This window comes from Enoplosus armatus, chromosome 16 (genome assembly GCF_043641665.1).
Source record: "Enoplosus armatus isolate fEnoArm2 chromosome 16, fEnoArm2.hap1, whole genome shotgun sequence".
Lineage (NCBI taxonomy): Eukaryota > Metazoa > Chordata > Actinopteri > Centrarchiformes > Enoplosidae > Enoplosus > Enoplosus armatus.
In genome coordinates this window covers 10,671,802-10,691,436 of record NC_092195.1, presented here as the reverse complement: position 1 = coordinate 10,691,436, position 19,635 = coordinate 10,671,802, and the positions used below count along the sequence as shown (strand labels likewise).

The following is a 19,635-nucleotide window of genomic DNA, read 5'->3' as shown; positions in this document are numbered from 1 at the left end:
TGTATAAACAAACAAACAAACAAACAAACCGAGGAAGTAGAAATAAACAGCAGAAAAACAGCTCTGTAAAGTCTGACAGCAAGTCAGAAAAAGTCAGGAATCAGAGAGGGGAAGAGAAACAGCAGGGCTACAGAGATGATGGATTCCATAAGTATGGCTTTTAGAAAAGATCCATGCTCCATGAGGTCAAAGGTTAAAATTACACCCATACAGATGTGATGCTGCAACTGTAAATTCTTGGCAGACAAGATTCCCCACAAAGTTCTGGAGGACAAGGTCTCGTAAATGGGAGGTACACAGCTCCACGTTGGGGTCAGAGATGCCACGCCGCTCATCACTTTAGCATATACGAGTCCTGCTTTCAGACAGGCTACACATGTCAGGTAGCACGTGAGTAATATCCACCACATGTATTTGCTAAATCCAAGTCTTTCCAGCCACAGCGAGAGCCTCACCTTCAAGGAGAGGTCAGAAAGTCGTCTACACACAGATCCAGGAGGAATTGGCGAGAAGAAAATCTAACTGTCTTGAGCTTGTAATATTTTAATTTCATCGTTTTTGCAAACATAACTCTCACCTCTAGGCTCAGGACAGAGGGAGATTTACAGATATCATGACCAGGCGTTCAACCTGTGCAGCCCTGCTCAGCCTGCGTGGGTTATTACACCAGATGTTTTTACTCAGCCCATAAAAATATCCTCATTCACAGGAAATAATTAAACATTTACTGGCCGGCGCAGAGCCTTCCCTATCATATTTTTTATAAGAGAAACTTAATAAAAGCATTTGTGGTCATTTCACTGTAGCAAAATGATCTCTGGCAGAGAAATCTTGCTTGGGGACACCACACACACACACACACACACACACACACACACACACACACACACACACACACACACACACACACACACACACACACACACACACACACACACACACACACACACAAGTAAAGGCTCCTTATGCACATCTGTGAGCCAGAGATAGAGCACTATCTGTCCAGAATGTCATTAACTACCACTGCTGTAGATTTATATTCTCTCTGTCGTTCCATATGAGCCTGTGCAATTACATCCATGGTCTGGAGATCATCTGCATACACACACACACAAAACTATAAGGTCTGTGAATGAATTTACCATTTATGAGAAAGGTGTAAATTAATTCCCCACGTCATGGGAACGCCGATTAGCTTGTCAAAAGGGCATAACAGGTTGCTACCATGGCGACAACACTGAAGCGGCACATGAGCTTAATCATGATCATTAATGTAATGAACAGTGGGACGAGATGGTAGTATGAGTTGCACTGGAGTTAATAAGGAAAATAGAGAGAGACGGAACAAATGCAGTGCACTACACAGCACTGATGCTTGAAACTCAATTTACAGCATCAGCACTGCCATCTACAGGCCGAGAGGAGACACAACACCTTCAACTCATGACAGTAAAGCAACTGGGTCCATGTCTGCGAGATGTGAGACGTTTAATCAAAGTGTGTAATCAACCCTAGGGTAAGTAACCCTTGTGGGGGTCCCGATCACCAGGTTGAGAACCACTGCTGTATACTGTCTGACTCTATCTGACAAATATTGCATTCTGGGGTGGAAAGCAAGTACACAAATCTACTCAAGTACTGTACTTAAGTACAATTTTAAAGGTACTTGCACTTTACTCAGTGATGACTTCCATTTTATACTACATTATACTTCTACTCAAGTACAATTTAGAGGAAAATATTGTAATTTTTACTCCACTACATTAATTTGGCATCTCTAGTTGCTGGTTACTTTGCAGGTCCCATTTAACAAATAAAATATTATGCACTACCCAACATAGTTTCAGTTAGTTAATACTTGCCTAATCTCAACCAACTCCAACAGTAAATGTTCTTATATGTTAATGCATCAATAACACCATCCCAGTAATATTCTGTAATATACACAATAATATAATACTCTGAAAGGGACCATTCTACATAATGAGTACTGATATTTTGATCATTTAACTATATTATGCAGATAAAACGTTTTACTTAATTACATTTCTCAGAACTTTTACTGGTAAGAGAGTAGTTTTACTTTGGTAAAGGTTTTGAGTTCTTCTTCCACCACTGTCTTGTCTTATTTCACATGACCCCTCTCTCCTGTTCCCTCGTCTAGTTTAGATAATGTGTCTAATGCAGATAATACATTCATGTCTCTGTGAGGTAATTACATGCAGACAGAATAACATAAATAATTTGAATCCCAGTGCATTCCGTTATAAAAAGCAGAATAACTTTACAACGCCTCTTTAAAAACATGAAAATAAGATAAAGAAAAATAAAATGCAGAGCTATCTTTAGTAAAAAGGGCCACCACAAGAAATAAAGTGTATAAAATATGTTTTCTCAACATTTTCATTTGTTTAGTTAGTTTTTGAGTTATAAACTATACAGCTTTTGTATTTAAAGAGATTTTTATATTGACTGCTCTAGTATCAAGCAGGTACCTCGCTCTTCAAATTGGGCGTGAACGATGTCATGTGACATGACAGTGAAGCGTGATGCTGGTTCAACGTGGACAGAGCAGATCTTTACAGGGCGACAGTCTGTTAGGAGCTCATGCAGCACTTTTTGCGCTCCTGCTGCGCCTCGCCGGTGGGCCCAATGAGGCCGGACAGGGTGACAGCGCTGATGGAGCCACGGGTCACCTCTCTGCTGGCCACCTTCTTTTGGATGGCTGGAGAAAAGGAAGACACATCAGTAAGGTCATTTAAATAACCCAGACGAAACGAGGATGCGTGTTTGGACACACTGACTGAGCTCCCATACCTGTGAGGACTTCAGTGAAAGCAGCTTCGACGTTGGACGACTCCAACGCTGATGTCTCCATGTACATGAGACCTCTCTTCTCTGGGTTGGAGAGCAAGGAAGGCAACGATCACAATTAATGAAGACTGGCATATTCAAGGAGCAAAATTTACAATACTGAGTATTAAATACAATTTTCATGAACTGATAATGCCTCTTAACGGACCTGCAAAGTCCTTGGCCTCCTCTGTGGGCACGGTCCTGAGGCTCTCCAGGTCTCTCTTGTTTCCCACCAGCATGACCACGATGTGAGGGTCTGCGTGGTCGTACAGCTCTTTCAACCACCGCTCTGCACTCTCATAGGTCAGATGCTTGCTAATGTCAAAGACCAACAGTGCTCCAACTGCTCCCCTGTAATACCTGAGTCCACCAGGTGAGAGAGGCCAAACATGCATGAGTTTTAGTCTTATGAAGTCGTCATTGTTGTAAAATGTCTGTTGTGTGTGAAGGAGGTGTGACTGTTACTGCCTCACCTCTTCATTGTGTGTCTATTACTCATGTAAATTAACATATACGTGTGTGTGTACCCACGCTGAGGTGATAGCCCTGTAGCGCTCCAGCCCAGCTGTGTCCCAGATTTGGGCTTTGATGGTGTAATTGTCCAGCTGAACAGTCCTCGTGCTGAACTCGACACCAATGGTGGTGCGACTGTCGTGGTTGAACTCATTCTTAGTGAAGCGAGTCAGAAGGTTGCTCTTTCCAACACCAGACTCCCCTATCAAAACCACTAAACAGGAACAGACAGCAGGAGTCAAAATTCATTCATTACAAATACTTTATGATGAGCACATTAGAGCTTTTTAATGACACATTAACTCCAAAAAATATAGCTGTCAATTTGACAAAACTTTAACTTTCTGTAATGACAGGAAGTCTTAACACGTGTGAACTCTGTGTCACCATCTCCAGACACTGTGACATCACAGAAACGTGGCAGATCTACACTGTGGCTGACTTTACTTTGGAATGAATGGAATGGCGGCTTATCTTAATCAGGGAAATGAGAAAACAAAGCCCATAACTTAGTGACTTCTTAGTGAAGCAGAGAATGTAAGATCATAGGTTTCTTTAACAGGTCAAAGGTCAACTGGTTTACAGCCAAATGGGACATAAAGCTATCACTTCCTGCTTTACTTCCTTCCCTCTCTTCCTCTGAAACTGTAGCAGGCAGTTAGAGTTGCACCTGGCAGCTTTAACATCTACAGAAGTAATGCACATTAGATACGCTTCTTACACAATCACAGCTCAAGTAAACATGACTCACCCTTGAAGACAAAATTGTACGACTCGTCAGACCCCATGCTGCATTCAGTCGCAAAGGGTTCCTGGTTGAGTAAGAAAATATCCCGAATCCACTTTCAATATCAAAAGTTAAAAAAAAAAAAGGCAGAAAGAAAAACAAACAGCCTCACTCCTCTTTCTCTTCTCTCTACACCGGAGAGAGAGTAAAGGTGAAAATGGAGGAGTGAAACAGCTCCCTCCTTTATCTGTGGATAGGGGCAACTCCTGATTGAGGACAGCCAAACGGGCAGACTGGAGTCCTGTGGCCAGCCGATCCTTCATCAGCTGACACCTAAGGGAGAGCTGGGGGGTGAGGAGAGCAGGTGGAACAGGTAAAACCACTGGCAGGCAGTCATCAGGAGCAGACTCCACCCTCTCCTACACGCTCCTTCCCCTCTGTTGATTTGTATGACAATAAACCTCACCCAGCAGGTGCATCTGAGTACCAGATCATGACGCCATTTTGCCTCCTGTCTGACGCCTACAGGGGTGTCGTAAGAGACCGTGATTTGGCCTGACGTACTAATTTTCATGTTTGATTTTGATTTTACATGTAATCATTTTTATGCTTTGTGGAACGCAACCCAAAAAATCTAAGCTCACGAGGTAATACGAAAGGTGGACATCATTGTCATATTGACTCTTGACTCTATCTTGACAATGACAATAGTTTTACAGACATAATTACTTAAATGAATTATTTTCTAAAAGGTTTCCTGGAAAGAACTACACAATTTGGTACTAACTATAGTGAAGACAGAGACAGTACTTAGAAGCAGTTGTTTGCGTTTAGTTGGTTGATTTCCAGAGGAATTCCCTTAAAGAAATGCTCGATTTAAAAACAAAACTTTATACCTTCAAATTCCTTCCCTGTAGACAACTTTATTTCTGCATGTTCTGCAAAATTAACAACCATTTCACAAATCTTGTATCAATCGGAAATATGGTATCTGCAAAAGAAAGTGTTACCAATAACTGTACCAAACAAACTGTGCCTAACATACCTTTCACTATTAATGTTCCCCAAACACAGATTTCATTTCAGTATACAACAGTTTCATATTAAACAACAAACTGAAGCACAGCATAAATGTAATTACTTTATATGAACTTCAAAGCCAGAAAATTTCATGAATGGAAGGCTTCAGATGTCATCTTGCACCATCTCACCTTCACCATCACAAGGCTATAATCAACTGACACAGGGCGTAGACTGTTTTTGACCATGTTTTATTTTTTTTTTTAGTACAGTACTGTTAAAAGTTAGTTCCAACATGTTCAATTGGGAGATGGATTTTTCTTTTCTTCAGCTGAGGTCAACAGACAAAGCAAAGCTATAGAAGCAGTTGCCAAGGTTACCACAACTACAATGCTGAGATTTTCAAAAGGAAAAAAAAAAAAAAAGAAGACAATCTAGAACTTGATTTTAGAAATGTATGGTGCCGCCACACCAGAATTGTTTTTAAAGCCTTTCCATTATTTACTTTTTTACTCTTTACTTGATTTCCACGTTTACTTTATGCGAGACAAATCATAATCATCTCTAGGTACTAACTGCACCTCAAAAAAAGAAAAATAAAAATAAAAAGAAGAATCAGATTAAAATGAAAGGAACGCTTGTTTGTTTCATTCATATTTTAGCAGCGTCCTCTGCTTCGGAGCTGCTACGATGTGATATTTGATTATGGTTACAGTTCTGGATGATGCTGTGTGGAATTTATTGGGGGTTTCTAATTAACCCGCTGAATGGGGGGTGTAATTAGCCGACAATGCTCCTGTAGGTCAGGGAAGGACAGAAGGCACAGCAGTGGTGCCTCAGAAGGAAAAGACACTGTGCACCAGTGAGTGGGCACTTTTATCTGGAATGACAAATTACAAGTTTAGGGAAGTGTGGAGGGCGTCATTTTCTTAAGCGCTTGCAATAAATAGTGAAAGTTGTGGGGCAAAAACAGCTATTTATGTAGAATGTCAAGAACGGGGAAAGAGGGAGGAATGAGGTTGAACGTCTGTATGAAATATCTTCCTGTGTTTGTTCAGGATTGCTGTCTATACCAGAAATTTGTCGTGTATTGATTTGCTAGTTAAATGCTAACAAACTGCCTCACAATGACCACGTGTGAAACAGAGCCAACAGCCAATCACATCACATGGGTTTAATCAGTATTATGTAAATGTTTGTCTGTAACACTCGACTGCAGTTTTATGTGAAGAAAACAATGAATGAAGAAATGGTTGGGAATCCCTTTTCAGGAGAAGTTTTCGCTCCTTTTCTCTGCACCAGAATGCCCCTCAAGGTGAGAGTGGTTCAGTCCGGCTCTACAGCATCACTCTGAGACAGAGATCTGGTTGGATGACGCCAAAAAGAGAAAGTATGGGGAATAGGGAATGATCTGAGAACAGATGCAGAATGAGGGTCTTAGAGATCCTGCCGAAGTTTCTTCTGTAAAGTTTGGGACAATACACTTAAATTTCTCTTGGTTCTCTGTAGATGCTGGGTATGTTTATGAGTCAGGTATGTATGTATGAATGCATGTGTCTGTGTGTCAGTATGTACTGTATGTCTTTACGAGGGCTGTGAGCCCAGCAGTCTCTCGATAGCGGCGTTGATGTCTCCTCCAGTAGCGATGAGGGCCTGCAGGTTGGCCTCGCGGTTAATGAAGCCCATGGCGCTCAGCTGGTCCAGCTGGGACTGAAACCGCACCTCTGGGGTTTGAGTCTACAGGGGAGAAATTAATGGAACTTTTAAAAAAATCATACAGGTATGAAGGATGTAATATAAGTGCATGTGTGTCTGTGTGTACCGTTGCACTTCCTCCTCCACCTCCTCCAGCAAACATCTGGAGCATCTGTTGCATCAGCTGCTGCTGGGCGGTGTTTGTTCCTGCACTGCTGGGTGAGGAGGCCGGGTTCTCTGTGGGCATGCCAGGAACTCCACCTGTGGGCATGCCAGGGACTCCACCTGTGGGCATGCCAGGGACTCCACCTGTGGGCATGCCAGGAACGCCACCTGTGGGCATGCCAGGAACGCCACCTGTGGGCATGCCAGGAACTCCACCTGACATCAAACTAGGCCAAAAGAAAAAACAAAAAGAGTTGGAAAAAAACATAACTTCAACAAAAAAATGCAACATCATGTGTACATCTGTCTGTGAGAACATACCTGGGCATGAGGCCAGGTGCTTCTGTCTGCAGTGTCTGTAGACCCTGTTGGATCTGCATTAGAGCTTGCATCGCCCGGGGATTGGTCATCACTGACAGAGCTTCTGGGTTCTGCATCTGCGACCAAACAGAGTTCAGCAATTAATTAACCAATCAATCAACCGGTTAGCAGTATTTACTTACTCTAAACTGGTAGCCAAAAATGTATGGCTAATATTCATAGTCCTAGAGAGAAAAAAGTCCAGCATCTTTATCTATACCTGGACCAAGGCTTGTTCCAGTATATCGCCCCCTATGGGCCATTCAGTAATTCTTTGTTATGTCACTAGAACTGTTTTTCTGTCTTATTTTGGGGTGGGGTGGGGTGGGGTGGGGATGGGGGGGTTATCGGACTGAAATGTGTGTGGGGTACCTGCTGCAGAAAGATGGGCAACTGAGCTCTGAACTGTTCCTGCAGCTGTGGGTTTCCAGCAAACAAGGGGTTATTCATCAAAACCTGGTACAGCAAGAGAAAGAAAGGCAGTCAAGGTTATGTATCATTCCACATCTGGCTATGCTGCTAACAAAGTGTGGAATAACAGAAATAAAAGCTCTGGAGAATCCAGGTCTTTCATTTGCCGTACTGCCAGCACTGATTATTAGAACCAAATAAGTCGGTGCTGTGTTGTTTATTCATTCTTACAGTTTGCTGTAAATGCAAGTGAGCTTAAGAGACAATCCCCTCTGTTGAGCATGCACTAAATAGCTGGGCTTATTGGCCTGACTAAATCCTACTACTTACAATTCATTAAAAACTGCAGAGTTATAACGCAAGCTTTAAATCCAAATGACCAGGACTTTCAATGTATTATGACTATATCTGTGGGTGTTTTCTGTATAGTGTGTGTGCGAGCACACACTTTTCTGTTTTATACCTGGGAGGCCAACTCTGGGTTTTGAGACAGCGACTGCATCATACTGCGCATGTAGGGGGCAGACAGCATGTTCTGCATCAGCTGAGGGTTTTCTGAGATCTGCTGCAATAGACTCTGCATGCCCGGGCTGTTGAACATCCCTGCAGCGCACAGAAAAGACAGGAGTTTATTTATGTATGTGTGTATACAGGTAAGTAAATAAACTTTTTAGCATGCAGGTGTATTGAGAATCTTAGCCTGCTCTTAGCCTGCTCTTACCATTGCCCAGACTGCCAGGATTGATGCCCAGAGGGTTGGACACACTGGGGTTGGTGCCTGCAGGAGTGCTAGTGCTTCCTGTGGTGCCCCCTCCACTCTCAGAGGGGTTAGAAGAATTTGGTGGCCCCCATGGATTGGGCAGAGGCTCTCGGTTCTCTGTCCGTGACGGCTGGACACCAGACTCAGAATTCCCACCTAGGGCTGAGAATGGGTTGCTACCAAACTACAGGGAAAGACATTAGACACATTTGAAAACACAAAAAATGTTTAAATATAGTTAGCCACGTAACACTGGCAAATAAAACCATGACAAAGGTTACAGACTGTGTGAAAACAAGTCCTATCAAGGATTACCACAGCGCAAACAAACAAGGGTTTGATCAGTAAACATCCCTCCCAGATACCTGTTCCCTGGCAGCGCTGAACATGGGTTCCTGTATGTCTGTGTACATCCTCCGCAAGGCATTGTAACCTCCTGGGATGCTCTCCAAGTTGCTCAGAGCCCGGTCCTGGTTCCGCATCATTTCCTGCATCATGGCTGGGTTCCTGGCCAGCTCCATGGTCTGGGAAGTGATAATAAAAGAAGAGAGGACGCAAGTCAGTCGAAGTTTATTTTACTCCATTTGTTATGTGGTATCCTGAATAAACAGACCAAAATGCAGTGGGAAGCTACTGTAGTCATGCCTGTGCTACAACAAACTAACTGCCATTCAGTCCCTCTACATTTCCTTTACCTGTCTCATGAGCTCAGGGTTGTTGAGCATGTGGGAGATCTCAGGGTTGCGTTCCATCAGCTGTTGCATCTGAGGGTTGGCCATGATCATCTGTCTCATCAGGTCTGGGTTGGACATCATGTTCTGCACCAGCGGGTTCTCCATGATCTGAGAAAGCATCTCTGGGTTGGACATGAGCTGCCTCTGCATCTGCTGCTGCAGTTCCATGAAGTTAGCTGAGCCCATGCCCAGTCCAGACAGACCAGCCAGGTCACCAAAGCCAGCTGAGGGAAGTCATTTAGGGAGTGATGGTTACTCGCATTATATTTGTGGCGTTGAACTAAGAAAAGGTTTTGAAATTAAATAGTTACACAGATGTGGACTTACTCAGTATGTTGGGCGTCTGTGTGGGTGGTGGGGCAGTTCCAGTGGAGCCGGCTGTGGAGGAGGGGTTGGTGCCTGGACTAGAGGTGGAGGTATTGCCTGCTTGAGTGGAGGTTGAGCTGGAGGCCGAGGTGCTACCGCCATCTCCTGCCCTACAGGGATAATTTGTAGGTGTATGAAAAAGTCAGTACTTATGTAAGCTGTCTGGACACTCAGTGAAGTTTAACATAAATGCAACAACAAATGCAGTTCACTGAATTCACCAAGATTGTATTGCAAGGCGAATTACTTCTTCTTACAGGCCTGCTACAAAATGATCTTTTGAAGCAACATGCTTTGTATGATAATGTAGCCTTACTTGTGTGCTGTCTTTATGACTAGATGAACTGTCAGGCCATCCTTGATGCCATGTTGGCTGAGGCTGTCGCCGTCCTTCAAGATCTTCCCTGCAAAAATCAGAACCAACTGGTCCTGTTTGGCTTTGAATCGCCTCGAGATCTCTTCTTTAAACTAAAAGAAATAAAAAGAGATGAGAAAGGAATGGGACAACAAGAGGGAAAGGAGATGAGAAAGAAACAGGAAATTAAAAGGATAACATTAAGAATATGATTATTACACCTCAGTAGTGCTGCTCGAATGCATTTCTGTTCTGGTGCAACCTTCAGGCCTTAAATTCCAATTTCCAAGAAAGTCTTCTGTGCTTATCCTATTAGCAGTGGTCTAAAGACCTCAAATCTGCCAAATCACTCACTCTTTGACTATTATGTGAAGCATAATTAGCACAGAAAATGGTCTCATCCTGAAAGAAGCTGCTCTTGTTACATCTTTCATTTTCACTGTTAACAAGAGGTATCTTGTCTTAACACTCTGATCAGCTACATAGTGCCGATATGGCCACACAGTACACGTTTAACAATTACACAGGATATGAACAGACACCAGAAACAGATGAGACAGAGCACCAAAGATAATCCCCGTCATCCAAAATTTAATAAAAAGTTAATGTTATTTACAAGCACAGGTGATCTGGTTGTCCACAAAGAGATGACAGCTATTTTTGGTAGAGGCCTGAAATATGCTAACCACCAACACAAGACAGATCAAAGACAAAGCTGAATATCTTTCAAAAAGACACTAAAGCAAAAGCTGATGAATCTCACACAGATGTTGTCATTTTTGTTTTAGTTGACTCTGCTTGGGACACATTATCTCATCATGCATATCAAATATAAAGCCACATGTAGATGAGGATGACAACATATACTTAGAAGTCGGACATCTAAGTCCAATGCTTGAACATGCAACCAGGCAAAAATGGCTACTTAAGTCAACACAGTAATGCTTAAAGCTTGACCAGGCAGTAAACAAATCTCAAGAAACTAGGATCACATTACGGTTACATGGATTGCATTATGGTTTCATTATAACACGTCGCCAAGCCAACAGTAGGTCTGAGAATACTGTATATTCCCTAGAAAGCTGAATGACTCAGTGGCAGCAGTGAGAAGGTTCTAGACTGATAGCAAGCTTTAGCATATTTTAAAACTGTTGAGCTGAAATGGAAAATGAAAACAAATCGGCATACCATCCACCCAAAATCACTTCCACGGTTCTATCAGGCCATTGTTGCTTGTGGCAATAGCCACAGCAAGAGCGCAACCCGTCAGCTGACACTTGTTTGGCTTCATAGTTAGCTATCGTTGGCTCAGCTCGCAAGCTCAGTTAGCTAACTAGCTAACCGTTAGCTGGCTAGCCGGTTAGCCATATCAAATATTAACATGGTTATATCGCTCTATTGGGTGTCAACAACGTTAATAACACCGAACAGTTGTTGATCCAAGTAGTAATACCTTCCCTACACACAACCTCTTTAATTTCACACACTATCAGTTAGCCGGTAAGAGTGACGACAAATGCTAACAAGGCTAACTAGCTTCCTAGCTGAAGTTGTGGGCAGGGGCATGACGTGAGACCACGGCTGCCAGCACCAGCCAGCTCCCCGTCAGCGAAATCAACAAACCTGAGTGACAGAGGCATCTTCTGCGATGGCGATTTCTTCTTTGTCTTTAGGGGTTTTTACTGTGACCTTAATAATAGTTCCCTCCGATGCTTCAGGTTTATTATTGTTGTTATTACCAGGATCTGCGGCGCCTTGGTCAGCCATCTTTACTCCGCCGATGGAACAGCTCGGGTCTGGCGTCAGCTTCCGGGTCAAAAGAGGTCAAATCTCTTTCCAGAACGAACCTCAGGAGTTCCCATGTCTGGCTGGTTATCTCAAGTAAAATATATGTTTCACCTGAAATGTGTGTTGTTCATACAGGTTTATGTTTGGTTCGATAAAGGGCTGCCTGTTAGATTGTCTCTAAATTGCTTAAAGTAAATTGTTTGACTTAACAGATGGCCTGTGTCAGGAAAGCTGTTGGAAAATGTATTCTACCAAGAATCAGCTAGAGAGGCATTCAGAAACCACTGGTCGCTAAAAACATTAGTCAATTGTATTGTATTGATAACCAAATAGTTGAAAAAAATCTTTTAAATTCTTTTAATTCATTGTGAATTACATTTATTTGGGTTTTGGACTGAAAACAAGACATCCTAAAACTTAAACTTGGCTCTGGCACATTGTGGTGGCCATTTTTCAGAAAGACATCTAGCGGGGGGAAAATGGAAGAAATCTCAGGAAGGGAAACAGATATAAATGCTCAAGTGCTGTTCCTCTTTCATTTATTATGTCAAAATAAAATGAATAAAAACTAATTAAAAATATTACATGCTCCAGCAGAAATTGGAGCATATAATCAAACTGTTTTGCTCACATTTGAGTGTGCAACCAGCATACTGTCTTGCTTAATTAACCAGCTGAATATCCAATTACCCAGGAGCTTCAAGTCTGAAAAAAATGTTGATCTGTTATTTCCACCCTCACAGCTGTTACTGAATCTGAGGAGACAAATTGTCCTGTCATTTGATGTTTTTATGGTCATCATCACATCAAAACATCATCATTTGCTCTGTGGCACGTATAACGTCATCCTTTGTCTGCATCTGTGTGTGCTCACAGTGACTGTCTAGTACAAATGTAAGACTTAATTTCTAGTTTTGATCAGCCAGTTAATTATAATAACACAGTGTGGTAACCACAGATGAAGTGAATGGCTTTTTTGTTGCTTAAATGGATGATAGCTTTGTCTCTTTAGTTTTGAATACACCTGAAAATATCTGCAGGGTCCCAATGGTCTGGCTCTATCCAGTTCTGGGGGGGATCAAACCTGCAACTGGCCAAAGTCTTGGGAGAACTAAAAGCTAGTCTCATATTAGGCACTTTAAACTATAATACAGATAAAACTTGAAAATAATAAAGTTAATCCAGCCTCTCTGACAGCAACAGCGATTTATGGACACGCTTAACCTGACATTGTGACATTGTGTGAACCCAAAGAGGCTTTGCTGAAAACAGGGTCTTCCTAAAAAACACATGCATACACACCTAGAACCTGCCCAGTACAACCACAGTCTAATCTGTTGGCCGTTCCTTAAGTCCCTTGTTCAAGGGCACCTCAGTGGGGGGTCACTTCTCTAACCACCGCCTACAGTATCTTCCCTTTCTCATTCTTTTTTCACAGACTGGGAGACTGAGACATCCCCTCACGTTTTCTCACGCAAACACCCAAACACATGCAAACAAACCTGTCTTAAATTTTTGGACACTAAATGTACATAACAAGTCATATTTTGTATATTAATATTTTTATCTATTGAATTCAAGATTTGAAAAGTTTCTGTAATCACCTCTTGGATAGAGTGTGGTAGAGAATGAGAGCGAGAGAGGATTCTTATGTCTTGTTTGCATGTGTTTTTGTGAGTCACATTCGTTGCTGAAAACCTGCACTTTCTAAATATTTATCTCAATATAGTCTGTAAGGTAGCGGATATAAAAACATATATTCAATCTTAGTGAAGACAATGGTATAGCAGAGGGAGAAAGACACAGCCTGCATAGAGCGCTCCCTCTATATGTGTCCCTCCTCACCGCCACAGTGTCACAGCACTGAAAGAAAAGTGTGTGTTTCAGCATGTCGCATTGACACAGACAGTCCTGCATACCTATGCATATCCCCAGTTCTAGAGCAGGCCATTTACCAACAAACAAAACCCAGAAAAAGAAACATGGACCAACACCCCCTTTTCTAAGGCCCCACAAACCTCACACACACACACACACACTCAAATGTACAGAGTCACATGCACTGTGGCCCCTACGGTGTCTCATTCAAGTGCATCCCACACGGGGAGACTAATTGCTGCAAAGGATTTTGCTTTCATCAACAGAAAAAAACGAGGGGACAACTTTTTGGTTGTAGTATTGTCTGTGACTCTCTCTCTCTCTCTCTCTTTGCCCCCAAGTGAGCAACAGCTCTGTCTCTCTCTCTCTCTCTCTCTCTCTCTCTCTCTCTCTCTCTCTCTCTCTCTCTTTCCCCCTCCACCCGTTTCTATCTTTACCTCGGAAAGGTGGGCAGCAGAGAGGGTGCATTTCCAGAAACAAGGTAAGGGATCAGATTTCTGGGTGGTTTTTGTTTGTATCCCAGAGCAGTACATTTTCATTTATGATGACTGTGATTGAACAGAGGCCGGCAGAATCAGATAAAACCTCATTACTGCTGAACAAGCACTGGTGTGACATGAGGATTGGGAAGGGGAACAACAACAAACTGCATCATTATAGCTTTCACTGTGGTTTAGTTTTGCAACCGTTCAACTAATAGTGATGTTTCCACTAAAGAAGAGGTAAATATGTTTGATAAAAGAGTTTGTAGGAATCCACTCTGCTTCTTTTATACACATTAAGGGGTTAAAGCATCTATAAATGTGCATATTACATGTTCATATATAGAGCAGTATTTTTAGGTGGGATGTTTCATATTTCTCTGGTTTTCACTGTCACAGCCTTTTTTTATGGCTCCTTTGTGAAGTGTTGGCAGGATTTGTATGAAAACGTTGAGTACTAATACATTTATAAAGATAACTAATTTTCTGTCATTGTACACGTATAGTGCCACATCAGGAACGTATTTGAATTCATACAGAGTGTTTATTTTAGTTATTATATATTCAGCCCCTGAAGTTGCAGGTCTTGAAACAGCATGTGTGTGTGTGTGTGTGTGTGTGTGTGTGTATATATTGAGCAAGCATGTGTATGTAGTATATGAATAGCAAAACATGATTTTACAACATCTGCAGTACCATTAACTGCCATAGTTGTTCCTCACTACATTACAGTTCTACAGCGGCCCCATTATCTCAGCTCAAGATGTACAGCTTCATGGGAGGGGGCCTGTTCTGTGCTATTGTTGGTAATATCCTGTTGGTGGTCTCCACTGCGACCGACTACTGGATGCAGTACCGTCTCTCTGGAAACTATGCCCACCAGGGTCTGTGGAGGTACTGCATGTCCAACAAGTGCTACATGCAGACCGACAGCATAGGTAAGACACTTGTGTTTCCATCAGGGGAGTCGGCTGCTCTATTTTCACACAGGTTTTGTGACCAGCTGGACAGTGGACGTGGCTGTGAGCAAGACCTTTAACCCCTGCCAACAGTTTCAATTCCTTGTATATTAGAGCACCAGCTAATGCAAGAGACATAGCTTTTCTTAAATGCTATCTGATGCCATATACTACCCCAGCTTGTGGGTCTGTTAAATGGATTCTATAGTTGGATTGTGTTACATATGCAAAGAGTGAGCTGATCACTCAGAATGACTGAAGGGCTGAACGGTTAATTTGCTTATTGAGTGGCAGAATGATGAAGTGGTCAGAGTAAGTGTCCCTGAGCTAAAAACTCAAATCATAGAAAATAAAGAGAAAATAAAAATAAAAAAATCCCTACATGGAAAAATAAATGGACACTTTAAAAGATGAAAATCAGCTAGCTTCTAGCTCTCTTCACATAGAGAGCTAGAAGAGCTAGCTCTCAACATATTTGATGATTTCTACCTGTTTCCTTGCAGCTTACTGGAATGCCACCAGGGCCTTCATGATCCTTTCAGGGATGTCGTGCTTTGCAGGCATCATTGCTGGCATCATGTCCTTTGCTCACTTCTCGTCCTTTGAAAGGTTCAACCGCTCCTTTGCTGCAGGAATCATGTTTTTTGTCTCCAGTGAGTCTTGTTTCTTCTGAATTGACACACACACACACACACACACACACACACACACACAAATACATAAACTTACCTAAATCATAACTGACATGCACCATCCTATCTCTCTCTTAGCTTTCTTTGTTCTGCTGGGTATGGCCATTTATACTGGAGTGACAATCAACTTCCTGGGGAGGCGCTTCGGCGACTGGCGCTTCTCCTGGTCCTACATACTGGGCTGGGTGGCCATGCTCATGACATTCTTTGCAGGTGAGAAAGGACAAAGGTCAGGGGTCAAGCTTTGTCCAGACATTATTATTCAAACTTGTCAGAGAGCTCAGAAGAAGCAATAATCACAGAAGTTACTATCAAATATTCTATAAAACAACCTTTTTGCATGTATTTTGAGAACAGCTATAGTCCTATTGATGTGGTATTAATGAAATCTTAATATATATATGTATATTTCCAAAGAGAGTTCAAGCTGAAATACAATTAGAGTAAACACACAAAAACTGACCGTAAAAAAATGTCAAAATCCCGTCTAGAAGCATAACCCTCTTCAAAGCCAGATTGTTTTGTCAGTAAACCTATTGAATCCTATTGCTTCTGTCTGTTGCAGGTATTTTCTACATATGTGCCTACAGAATGTGTGAATGCAGGAGAGGAACTGGCCCACGCTAGAGGGATAGAAACAGACAGATAGAAAGAGGACAAACAGAAGGCAGTCTTGACTGATCTACTGAAGAGATTACATCTGATGCTGCTCCTGGAGGCCTTTGACGGTCTGCTTAGCATGTTTTCTAAAAGTCCTAATCTTGCAATATGTTTTTTTTTTTAGGAATAGTGCTGATGATAGTACAGAGGAAAAACAAGCTTAATAAAACTAATCAAGTTTCTAATTATTGTAATGGGATATAGATGTAAATTAACCTTTTTAATCTTACTGTAATTTGGCACATTCAATAAAGTTGGTCCTCATACGTTAGTGTGATATTTGCTGCTGTATTGAGAGATCACCAGAAGATGGCAGCATTGAAGCACTCCACTCAACTAGAGCAGAGCTCCTGAATTGGATGAGGGACTGGGGATTGCATTACAGATTGAATCAGGATCAAATATCTGATAAGACTGCAAACTGTTGAGAAGCATTGACCATTTTTATCTCTCTCTCTTTACACTGGAGCAAAGTCAGCATCACAGACAAGTGAAACAATGTTCCTCTCAGAAAATGCTTTATAGTAGCAGGTGAATACATACTGTGGGAGGGTATATGAAGTGGAAATATTAGTCTACACAGCAGAGAATAATACATCAAAGGCATACAGTACATATGTTTGTCTCAGAATTCCCCCTGAAGCTGTTTGGTCCTGCGTCAGTTCTTCTGACAAGGTTTCCCCCAAACCAAAAGTGAAATGTAAGTTCTTTGTCAGGTTGTTGTTCATGGGAAAGGGCTTTGCCTCTGGCAGCCAACATGATCTTCCACAACATGTTTGTTGACGTCCCCTGAGTACACTCAAGTACAGACAGCACATGGAAAAGTGGTGGGAGGCTGTTTGTGTTTGCAGAACAGGCTTCATAGAACCTGAGAAGAAGATCGTGTTCCTGGACTTGGGGGGAACCAGGGTGGGGTCTCCAGTCACTGATTGTTCCAATGCCTCTGTCTTTAATAGCTGCTTCCTCCTTTTTCTTGGTACTCGTCCATTCCTCACCATCAGCTGGGAGGAGAGGAACAGTAGCTGCTGAGGTAATGAATGCTTTGGCTACTCGGTGACGCAGAAACAATGAGAGAAATGTAAACAGTCACTGGACAGATCCCTTGATCCAAGTTTCCATACTTGGTCCCTGTGGCTGCTGTGAAGAGATAAGCTCTGTAATATTGTGTGCTTTTCTCCAGATGCCTTCATAACCCACTCTAAAGCTTTCTCTGAGGCCAGGTCTTAATAGCCCCGTGGGATAACTTGGCAAATGTTCACATTTTAGTAAACCAATTAAATGATTAGTAATATTTATCTACTGCAAAGTAAATAGTCAAAGTACTATTTTGCCCAAAATAAGGGAAACAATTTGTCTGTCTAGTATTTTAATTGCAGTATGTTTAACCTCAAAACACAAATCAATTTACACAACAAAAGATACTTTTCTTGGCATCAAGGCAGCAAGAGAGAGAAAGTATGAGATTGTTATTTCTAAACCAGCAGCACCATCTTCCTCATTCTGCTGTATATGTGCAATATTAACAAAGTGAAACAGGCTAGTTAGCTTTGAAAAATAGAATGATCCCAACTCAGAAGCAGGACGTTCCTCTTGCTCTGAGAAACATGCGTTTTTAAGATGTGTACTTAAAGTTGAAGTGTAACTTGAAGTGGACAAAGCATATACTCAACTCTCATTAAACCGTTTCATAGGTGAGCGATTCGATGCAGGAATGCAAGGTTAAGGTCACTCCTCCAGGGCGTCTGTGCTGGACACAGCAGGTCTGCTCACCCTTCTATTAGCCAAAGCGTTGGTTGAACATGGTGTCAGTGAGAACACCTGGTAGTTTTCACTGATAGAGCCTGTTGATATATGTGACAATTTGCTCAATATGGCTAATTTTACAGACCTGCAATTTCTCTCACTTCAAACAGGAGGGTGTCCTCTCTCCAGGTTGGAACACTGTCCCTCTCTGAGGCAGATGTTCACCCAGGTGTTTATGTGGGCCACAGAGGCTCAGACATGCTAAACGCACTTACACAACAAAACAAATTTAAGGAGGGGAAGTTGGTGGAAATTGTATTTGTTAAGTACTGTGCTAAGAGTGGAGATTAAACTAATAATTGAAGGAAAGTACATTTTGGTGTTTAAAAGAAATTTAGTCGAAAGGAAAACACAAATGACTAGAGACGCTGAAAGTGCAATGCATTTTCAATCTACCAAAAAAATACAAAATAAAAAGTCCATGAATATAGAAAACCCTATGAAAGCTGAGAATGGCTGTGTTTGCAAAACAAAGAGTGTTTTTTTTATGTATTTGAGTAAATTAAATGTAATTAATGAATTCATAAATAAATAGTCATTTTAAAAATCCATTTGAAAATGCAGTTTGATTGATTAATTAAATTAACTCAAAATAATGTATTTTAAATGATGTACTTTTTGACTGTTTCATGTTGTTTTTGTAAATCCATTTTTAATTTGAACTATTTATTGATGGTTTAATATTTCATTTGTAAATTATTTTTATAATTCCTCTTTTTATTGCCTAAATTAGTTATCAATGAATGAAATGCTTTATTACTGTTTCTATGATAATTGTGGTCCTCTCCACTTCTCCCTAATCACACATCTCTCTGAATATGTTTGAATGCGCTAACCTCAATGTGGAAGAATACCTGTTCTCAAATGTGCAGCTAAAGATCTTTGGCCTCTAGTTAGGCGAAATGTAACGTATGATTCATAATCATATTTAGGATTGATTATGCATACTCTTTGGCCTGGCCTTCCACTGACTGATGGTCAGAGTTATTGCTCTCAGTGATGGAAGAGTACGCTGACACAGCAGGACCTTATAAAAACTGTCCTCATCCCACCCGGCCTCGTCCCATGGAGCCCTCATTCCCATTGTGGCTCACTGATCCCTAATGTTCCTAAAAATCACACACCTTCTCTACCCTCTAACCTACACACATGCAGACTATATAAGGCATTTTTTTCCGGATCATCTCACCTACTTCAATGATGCGATACAAACTGTAACATTTTACGTGTTCACATTGACACCCTGTGTGGTTTTGGAAAGACTTTATTGTTACGCACAAGTGAACACTAATGTGGTATTGCAGTTTAGTGCACACAATACAAGAGACAGAGAGATAATAAAACATTGCACAGGAAAACAAAGAATAAAAGTATATAATTTACACATCTTGTCATAAATAAAGTTTACACA

General features: G+C 41.6%; 3 protein-coding genes across 5 annotated transcripts; 1 reads left to right on the top strand and 2 right to left on the bottom strand.

The window, feature by feature from the left end:
- Positions 1-523: 523 nt before the first annotated feature.
- On the bottom strand, positions 524-4,371 carry LOC139298568 (ras-related protein Rab-25-like). 2 transcript variants are annotated; one of them, XM_070921220.1, is made up of 5 exons: positions 4,121-4,371; positions 3,388-3,583; positions 3,023-3,216; positions 2,818-2,898; positions 524-2,714 (listed from the first exon to the last, which is right to left on the bottom strand). In XM_070921220.1, exons 1-5 carry the CDS (start codon positions 4,155-4,157, stop codon positions 2,464-2,466), a joined length of 759 nt encoding a protein of 252 aa, XP_070777321.1. In that variant the 5' UTR covers positions 4,158-4,371; the 3' UTR covers positions 524-2,463. The 2 variants fall into 2 exon arrangements, with proteins under 2 accessions (XP_070777321.1, XP_070777322.1); XM_070921221.1 differs by having other exon boundaries at positions 2,466-2,725.
- A 980-nt stretch (positions 4,372-5,351) lies between these two features.
- On the bottom strand, positions 5,352-11,729 carry LOC139298738 (ubiquilin-4-like). Of its 2 annotated transcripts, XM_070921487.1 has the most exons (12): positions 11,586-11,729; positions 9,924-10,075; positions 9,569-9,717; positions 9,203-9,465; positions 8,873-9,031; positions 8,469-8,691; positions 8,211-8,350; positions 7,709-7,792; positions 7,298-7,413; positions 7,193-7,203; positions 6,939-7,144; positions 5,352-6,853 (listed from the first exon to the last, which is right to left on the bottom strand). In XM_070921487.1, the coding sequence occupies exons 1-12, from the start codon at positions 11,727-11,729 to the stop codon at positions 6,701-6,703; spliced, it is 1,800 nt and encodes a 599-aa protein (XP_070777588.1). In that variant the 3' UTR covers positions 5,352-6,700. The 2 variants fall into 2 exon arrangements, with proteins under 2 accessions (XP_070777588.1, XP_070777587.1); XM_070921486.1 differs by having other exon boundaries at positions 6,939-7,203.
- A 2,601-nt stretch (positions 11,730-14,330) lies between these two features.
- Positions 14,331-16,388, top strand: LOC139299108 (lens fiber membrane intrinsic protein-like). Its single transcript, XM_070922005.1, has 5 exons — positions 14,331-14,350; positions 14,843-15,048; positions 15,573-15,722; positions 15,840-15,974; positions 16,327-16,388. Exons 1-5 carry the CDS (start codon positions 14,331-14,333, stop codon positions 16,386-16,388), a joined length of 573 nt encoding a protein of 190 aa, XP_070778106.1.
- Positions 16,389-19,635: the final 3,247 nt, after the last annotated feature.